The 9,644-nt window shown below is 28.6% G+C and overlaps 1 protein-coding gene across 1 annotated transcript; it reads right to left on the reverse strand.

Annotated features, from left to right (window-relative positions):
- Positions 1 to 5,896: 5,896 nt before the first annotated feature.
- LOC124918293 (probable splicing factor, arginine/serine-rich 4) lies at positions 5,897 to 8,289 on the reverse strand. Its single transcript, XM_047458487.1, has 6 exons — positions 7,984 to 8,289; positions 7,616 to 7,694; positions 7,236 to 7,315; positions 7,084 to 7,150; positions 6,735 to 6,806; positions 5,897 to 6,074 (listed from the first exon to the last, which is right to left on the reverse strand). The coding sequence occupies exons 1-6, from the start codon at positions 8,225 to 8,227 to the stop codon at positions 5,897 to 5,899; spliced, it is 720 nt and encodes a 239-aa protein (XP_047314443.1). The 5' UTR covers positions 8,228 to 8,289.
- Positions 8,290 to 9,644: the final 1,355 nt, after the last annotated feature.

The raw sequence follows: 9,644 nt of genomic DNA on the forward strand, positions 1-9,644 counted from the left end.
TCAACTTCAGCCAAGAGAATGAGAGAATGCTTCAACTTCAGCTGTGAGAGAATGAGAGAATGATTGTGGGTGGTGACGGTTTGGTGGCCGATGGATAGAGACTGGGTTTATTTAATAAATGTTAGGCCTTGTTTGGTTTTGGTTTTATTGTTTAACATATATATATATATATTATCAAAAACATATTAGGTTATTAAAATTTAATTACATTGATAAATAATATTTATAATTAATTCTATAAATTAATGATATTATTATTATTAATTAATACAACTTGTATCTATATAATTCATTTTTTAAACTAAATTATAATTATATCATTCTAATTTCAAAAATTATTTTATTAATAATATTTTATTTTATACTAACAATATTTTTTAATATAATGAATGAATTTTTAGTTTTGAAATATGGTATAACCGTATTTAACAAAATAAAAATAAAGGCATTTTTAGAAATTCATATATTAATGAAAATCAATTTATTAAGTTATGATCAAAAACTTTTCAAATAATTTAATTAATTTATATAGTAAATTAAAGTATATTTTTATTAATAATATACAACTTTTTTTAAATATAAATTTTATTTTAATTAATATTATAACAGTTAATTGGTTGAATATTAACTTTTTATTATTATATTAAAAAAATTTGTGTGAATATGAAAAGAAAAATTACATAGTTTATTTAGTCATAGCTTTTTTTTACCTAGTCCTAAACAATTTTTTTACCTAGTCCTAAACAACTAGAATTTATTAAGCTTGCTTAAAATATATATAATCAAATAATTATTTATATATTATTATAATTTTTAATCATCATCACCTACTACTAGCACTAAGATGACTCAGTAAGAAATGTCTTGTATGTGGGATGCACCCCTCTAAGCTATCGTTTCACTTCTATCAAAATATTATCACTTTTCAATCTTTGAAGTTCACTTTCTTTTTATTTTCTACCTATAATAAAAAGTGAACAAGTTTCAAAAATATGATAAAAATCTCATAAAAATAATAATAATAATAATAATAATAATAATAATAATAATAATAATAAAAAGAAAATTCCAATTTGTAAATATATCAAAGTCATAATATAAAAATCTTCATCATTAAATTTTGAAAAAAGGAAAGATAAAAAAGTAAATAAATAAAGTGATGATGTGAACTTTGCCTATTGCTTTAAGTGTCTATAATTTATTTTCACCCTACTTCGATAACTAGACTATAGTCATTCGACATTTTCATTCATTATTTATATATTAAAAACAAGCTCTTTTATATAAAGACAGTAAAGGAGACTAGAGATAGCTATCCCTGTCGCTTTCCCCAGTCAGACCGCCTACACGCCCTGCACCATAGTCCTCCTTCAACCTACCTCACTTATGCAAAAGCTAAGTTCTTGTTTGATTTCCGTTATTTAATAAAAACTACTAGACTCTTTCGGATTTTGTTGAATAATTTAAATAACTCAACAAAAATTTAAACATCATTTTCAGTCCCTCTAACTCATCAAAACACACTATTCATATCCTAAAATACTAAAATAATAATTATTTAAAATTATTAATTTTAATTTTATTTATATATAATAATACAATTTACCTATTTTTACTTAAAATGTTATTTATTGCATGTATTTTGAGGTTTTCTTTAAATGTAATGTATGTAACCTTTCCAAACAAATGGATAAGCATCAACTAAAATTAACAATTGCATTGATCAATTAACAATTATAATCATTCTCAATCTATATATTTTAAATATATATATAAACTATTTGTTAGATGTATACCAAAAAAATATAGTATACTTATTAGCACACAGTTTTATTTATAGATGGAGTGGACATGGTTTGATATATAAACATACATTTAATATATAAATAAAATAAAATTAATAATTTTAAATAATGATTTGATGAATTAGAGACTGAAAATAATGTTTAAGTTTTTTTTCAGTTAATTAAATTACTAAAAACCGAAAGAAGGCTAGTTTTTATTAAATAACAGAAACCAAACAACACCCTTAGCTTTTGCATAAATGAAGTAGGTTGAAGGATTGAGCTATGGTGCAGGGCTAGCTATAGGCGTCTAGTCTGCTTCACTCTCTTTAAAAAAGAGCTTATTTTTAATGCATAGATTTGGAGTTTAGTTGAATTATTTAAAAACAAAATAAAATTTGAATAATAAAATTACATAAAATATTAATAGGAGCGAAAAGGGAGGGAATGGAGAAAAAGAATGATATATCAATAATATCACTAGTTAAAAAAAAAAGTTGAAGAGAAAGATGAAAGAGAAATTTTATTATTTTTCGTCCAATAAATTGATCGTCATTTCCTTTATAAATCTTTCTCCCAATCATTTCTCAATATTAATATTTACTATAACTCATATAATAATTTAGCTTTTTTTCAAATAAATCAAACTTCTTTGAAGTTTTAAAACATAATAATACAGACAAAAGCAACATTTAATATATAAAAATGAATGAAAATAACGAATGATGAATGATTGTGTTACAACATAGATTTAATTTAACACAATACAAGGGCCATTTTTATTATCTCAAGCTCAAATGCTTTCCAAGTTAATATATAATGACGTACTTATCTTCTATTGCATGGACTGGGAAGTAATCCACCTTCCACCATTCAAATTTAAGAATTCAACATCTGAAAAACTTTCCAAGCTCAAATGCTTTCCAAGTTAAAAAAATTTGATTATTACTTCCCAGTCCATTTTTAAAATAATACAAGAAATTTCATTCTTACAACATAGATATGAGAAAAAGCGAGTCAAATAGTGAGAGTAGCCTGAGCAGTTTCTGGCGCAGAGCTTTACAACCCTCCATATATGCTCAAATGTAGTATATAAACTTCTCCATGATCATAATTTTAACGTGTGCCCCCAAAAGGGTAAAATATTAAAGGGCCATTTTTATTAAATGTCTATAAACTTCTCATTTTTCGTACTAAATGCATTAATATTTTTTTAACATCACTCCAAAAAATCCATGGTCTTAATCCTCGAAATCGAATGAAACTAACTTCAAAGGATTTTTGGCCTTATAAATAATAACTTTTATAAATAAATGGATAAGCACAAATGTACAAATTTAACATAATTAAATTATTAAGTGTATTAGAGGGTTATTTATTTAATCTTTGTGACCATATCTTTTTCTTCTATCAATCTACTTCTTACAGATTGGTCACCTTCCATAAGTAAGCTACAAGCCTTCAAAAATAGCAAAAGGGAAGTTTGAAGGTTCAGCAAGCGGCAGACAAAGTTCATATCATCACTTTATTTATATACTTTTTTTTACTTGTCTGTTTTCCAAATTTTAATGATGAAGATTATTATATTATGACTTCCATTTACTTACTAAATTAGAATTTATTTTATTTCATTTTTCATTATGGACTTGTTCGGTTATGTTTTTTTTTTAATTTAAGAGAGTAAAATTAAATGATGGAAGATGGTTTTAAAAAGATAATGATTATTTTTAGTAAAAATACTTAAAAGATATTAATATATAAAAATAAAATAAAAAATAATAATTTTAAATATATAATATTTAAATATTTTGGTTAATGAAACAAATAATGTAATTGATTAGAAATAATTAATTAAAAAATAATTTTTATAAAGATTAAAATAACTTTGGGAGATGAGAGAGTAGAGAAGGTCTCACCTAACTGCCATAATCTTTAATAAATATAATTAATTGATTATATTTATTAATATTCTTGCTAGGCATGTAACAGTTGAGTCACGTGACACGACGAGACATTATTTACTGACTCAGATCCGTGCTACAGGCAATTATATTATTTTTAACATTATTATTTTTATTATTATATTTAAAGCCTCGTTTGATTTGGCGTTAATAAGCCGTTTAATACTTATTAGCACACAGTTTTATTTGGAGATGGAGTGGACATGGTTTGATATATAAACATACATTTAATATATAAATAAAATAAAATTAATAATTTTAAATAATGATTATTTTAGTATTTTAAGATATGAATAGTGTGATTTGATGAATTAGAGACTGAAAATAATGTTAAAGTTTTTTTTCAGTTAATTAAATTACTAAAAACCGAAAGAAGGCTAGTTTTTATTAAATAACAGAAACCAAACAACACCCTTAGCTTTTGCATAAATGAAGTAGGTTGAAGGATTGAGCTATGGTGCAGGGCTAGCTATAGGCGTCTAGTCTCCTTCACTCTCTTTAAAAAAGAGCTTGTTTTTAATGCATAGATTTGAAGTTTAGTTGAATTATTTAAAAACAAAATAAAATTTGAATAATAAAATTACATAAAATATTAATAGGAGCGAAAAGGGAGGGAATGGAGAAAAAGAATGATATATCAATAATATCACTAGTTAAAAAAAAGTTGAAGTTTGTGTTATTATGTACGTTAATTCTTCATAAAACCGATGTAGAATACCGAATTCACAAACTACTGGACACGCTTCCAATATAATAAGAAAGTTATAAAATACCGAAGTGTAGATAAAACCAGAAACGCCTCTTTTATAAACGTTAAATCAACCGTTGCCAAAAACAATTTTATGATAATAACCTTCCCCGAAATTTTCCCATTCTCCCTAATAACAAAATAAAAAAACCGATAAGAAATAAACTGGAGTTTGTCTATTCTTCCTTAGGTCATTTATTGAGAAAAATATCTCTAAGACCGAGCGGGAAAAGCCTATATGCCCAAAAATATTGCAATATAGATCCTCTAGGATCAACAACTATGTCCAAAAGGTAGTTAGTGTCCTTCTAAAGTGTATGATTTGGACTCCTCTTTTGTGGGTATAAATAAACCCTTTGTGCTATTCGAATTGAAATATATTTAAAATCGAATAGCACAAAGGGTTTATTTATACCCAAAAGAGATGAATCAAAAGGGTTGATAGGGACATGTATTGGTCTTCAGAAATTCTCAAGTAAAGTAATTTTTTTTAGTGATTTTTCTTGTATTAGACACAATGAATGAAATACCGGAGAGATTCATCGATTGACATATAAGACAACCTATTCCGTGCAACACATAGGTGCGCACATATATGTCAATATCCTCCGAATCCCTGGGGATATACTGTAGGTTTTTTCTCTCAACCCTTCAATGATATTTCAGTGCTGCTACGGCCTGAAATATAGCGTATGTCACCCAATAACTCATAATGACACATATATGTCAATATCCTCCGAATCACTGGGGATATACTGTAGGTTTTTTCTCTCTCAACCCTTCAATGATATTTCAGTGCTGTACATCCCTGGTCACCAGTCCTTCAATGAATGGAATGAAGGTCATAACTGAGTTTAAGAGATACTCAAATTTCATCCTAAACCCGAATTACCACCCACCCTTTTAGGTGGAATCCATTAAACTCCACATTAAAACCTGCCCAATACACACAGCCAATTCACAAGCCCATGATAAGGTCCATGCTATATGTTTAATTATAATCCAATATATACATAAACTTTTTCTTCTTCTCTAGCAATGTGGGAATTACTTATCACTTAAAAAAAATAAGTTGAATATAGAGAAAAGTGTTTAACATTTGGCTTAAATAGAACCTAAAATGCATATGTGCTGCTCCCTCCGCAGTTGTACAGACCAGTTGAGACAAAGGATGGAGATCCTCTTATTTATTTCTCAGGATCGACTCATCTCATCAATAGTTAGTTAATTTGGATTCCTTTTTTGTGTTACCTTGCCTGGTTGAATGGTCAAACAAACACAACTTAGAACTTCAGTGTTAGGCCTTGGGGATACCTAAAGAAGACATTCCGAAGCTCTATCTCTCCATTCACCTCATCCAGTGTTTTTCCAGACTATTCATAACTGGAACTTCAGTTGCAGCATTATGAAGAATCAAAGCCAGGGTGTCTCCCACCAACGCTCTCAAAAGAGCGGCGTCTGTGGAAAGTCTTGCTCAAATGGAGATAGCTCACCACTCTCAGATTGCAGTTGCGCTTCTTCTCCTTAGCATCAATTGATATCTCAGTAATAGCTTCTCTTAGGGCATCACTCTGAAGCTTACTGTAGATAGAAAATGAAAAAAAATACTATTAATAATCAAACAAGTGAGCAAAAAAGGAACAGATCCAGAGACTTCTTCCAAGACAGGAACGTTATAGCAAATGTAGATCAGCCAATAAATCTGTGTGCTAAATTAACATTTATAAGCAGAGTATAAATCTGATAATATATCAATGCAGTGCATAATAAGCATTTGATCATCATGTATGAATATACCATTAAACAAAGATCATTCAGAAATTTCTATCAAATTTAAGAAATGACATGCCAAGTCTAAGGAAGCCACTTCGGCAATCCACCTCGTAAAATGAACCACAAATTTGATGAAATTAGTCAATCGAATTCAAATCAAGCAGATGATCAAACCAGTGATCAAAAAAGGAAGAGAACCAGAGACTTTCCAAGACAAGAACAATATAGAAAATATAGATTATCCATTAAATAGCGAATCAAAGTACTAAATTAACATTTATAAGCAGCAGAGTATAAATCTGACTATATATCAAAGCAGTCCACAATTAGCATCTGATCCTCATGTAAGGATATACCATTAAACAAAGATCATTCAGAAAAATCGCTCAAAAGTTAGAAATGACATGCCAAAACTCACTTTCTACTTACACAGTGATTTATCTACATTTGCAGAGAAAAGTATCTGACCTTGGACGGGGGCTTCGGCTTCTTGACATGCCTCGGGATCTTGATAATGGTTCTTCTATCCTTCCTTCCTTTCTGACTGAATAAACAGAAAAATGAATAATCACATACGACTGTGCTTGCTTAGATGTTTCAATACACGGATTACTTAACAAAATTGTGTTAAAAAAACTGCAGCCTCAAATAACTCACATGTTTGATATGATTAAGACTGATCACACAAACAAAGAATTTAGGAGGTAGACAAAGGATGAATCTTGCATTAAATCGTGGGAACTGGAAGCCAAATGTCATGATGACTAACTACTATAGTGGAACATACCATTTTTCAAATAAAAGAAGAGGCACTCACATTCTTTCAGCATTTGGACCATACTTGGCAAACTGGACCAATATCTCTCTTCCATCAACAACCCTTCCTTCCTGAAAGAATAAAATAGATACAAACTGATACTATCAAGAATGAATATTAACATGAAATGTGGAATGATTACAGAAAATCACCATCAAGCTTCTCAACTGCTTTCTGGGCCTCGTCAGCATATTTGTATCTAACAAATGCAAAGCCACGCGAATCTCCAATCCTGTCGGAAGACAATATAAGCAAAACCCCATTTAAAATAAGAAATGTAATTTTCTGAAAAATGTTTTCAAGTATGATAATATGTATGTCTTAGCATGTGCTCAAGTGAGATAGATATATATACACACTAGGGTATGCATACACAAATACTTGAAAACCTAATTAGAATAAAATAGCAGTAGTAATGGAGGGAGATGACATTTCTTCTACAGACAAAAAAAGAATCGCTTCGATCTTTGGGAATAATTCACAAAAATGTATCTATTAAAAGGTGAAGAAACGGAGCAGAGGGTAAACGAACCTTCGATCTCTAGGAATAAAAACGTCTACAACGTTGCCATACTTGTCGAATAGAGGAAACAAATCGTCCGCAGATGTTCCTATTGAAAAACAAATGATGAGGAGGAATAGATATGATGAGGAATCCCCAAATTAGCAGTAAAAATAAAAAGAAAAGAGAAGGTAGGGAATGTGTCTTTGATATCCGGAGGACCGAATCTTCCGAAGTGGACAGCAAAGCTAGGTTTCTGTCTCTAAGGAATTCCAGATGATAGATAGATAAATAAACCCATTTACAGCCCATTGATTCCTCGAGCACATTAACCGCATCATTCTTAGTTTTCAATTTCTTCTCATCAGAACCATCGGAACGAAGAGAAAACACCTTACCTCCGCGTCTCTTATGGTTAACGATGTAAGGTGAAGGCGATGACGGTTCGGAGGTACAATCCGGAATCGGAGTCGGCTGCGGAGTCGCATACAGAGCAGGTGATATGTATATATGTTTCGTTAATCTAACATCCTCCCTCTCTTCATTACCGGCTACAACATCGGATTTGAAAAAACACTTGTGAGAATCTTGAACTACAGGTTCTAGCAAAGTCTCCCATACAACCTTTGTGAATGACGGCATATTGCTGATAGAAAGATGCCCTAGAGAGAGATAAAGAAGGAAGAAGAAGAAATTGCGTTTGTTGGATCCTTAGACCATCTCCAACCCTCACCCCATTTTCATCTCCAAAATGCAGTAAACATCAAATCAAACAGTAATTCATCTCCAACCCAAAAACCCATTTCCAAACTCAAAAAAATATTCTCAGAATATTCTTTTTTACACCAACTTTTTAACTTTACTAATATTATCTATATATTTATCAACTTTATAAATTTAACCCCAATCTTTTTTCATTTGTTTATGAATTTTTTTTTTATAAATTAATAATTCATACACATAAATATAATTTAATAATATTTTAAACAAACAAAAATTATAAAATAAAAATTCTTTTATCAATATTATTTATAATTATAAATTTATAATATAAATTAATAATTCATACACATAAATATAATTTAATAATATTTTAAACAAACAAAAATAATAAAATAAAATTTTTTTTATCAATATTATTTATAATTATAAATTTATAATATAAATAAATAAAATTATTAAATACTTAAATAAATTATAAATAAATACAAAAAGATTATAAATATATATAATTAAATAAATGTTTAATATAAAAGAAAACTTAAAGAAAATTTTAATTAAAATAAAAAAGTACAAGGGCCTTTTCACATATTTTGGATAAATGCAGGATGAACAGTCTTCCGCCATATATGGCGTCTTCTTCCTCTAAATATGCCGGAACTTCATTTTGGCGGAGGATTTGGAGGCCGGTTGGAGGAGAATGGGCTACTGCAAACCCAGTTTGTAGTAGGGTTGGAGATGCCCTTAAAAGCTCTCGTAACCTCCAAATATATTTCTTTGAAGAAGTCTTTAATTGACCCCTTAATTATGTCTTTTAAGATACAAAACCTCCTCAATTTATTTTACTTCACTTAGTATTATAAATAATTAATTAATGTACAAATGAATAAATATTAAAATCTCAGATTGTGTGAATTATTAAATGAATTTGAAATATATATATATATATATATATATATGGGATTGTGTGGATTTTCAACTTATTTATGATTTTGATTAATTGTATATATTTTTTAATAAATTAAATTTTAATTTTTTATTCAATTGAAATAGTTGAATTTGAAATAAAGGAAAGTTCTGGAGGTGGGACCCGCGCTCATCAAGAGAGAAGAAACCACCGCTTACTAGCAACTAGCAAGGAATCGTCGGAGTGTGCCATGTGATTTATTTATTGAATTAGAAAATAATCAAAATATATAATTTATGAAATATATTCCTATAATAAATACTATTTTAGGATATTTTGTTTTACTAAACATTGGAATTAGATAAAAGTTATTTAAATCATTTTAAAAATAATTAATTTATCCATTCAAATATTTAAATATTTTCTTACTAT

Source organism: Impatiens glandulifera, unplaced genomic scaffold (assembly GCF_907164915.1).
Source record: "Impatiens glandulifera unplaced genomic scaffold, dImpGla2.1, whole genome shotgun sequence".
Lineage (NCBI taxonomy): Eukaryota > Viridiplantae > Streptophyta > Magnoliopsida > Ericales > Balsaminaceae > Impatiens > Impatiens glandulifera.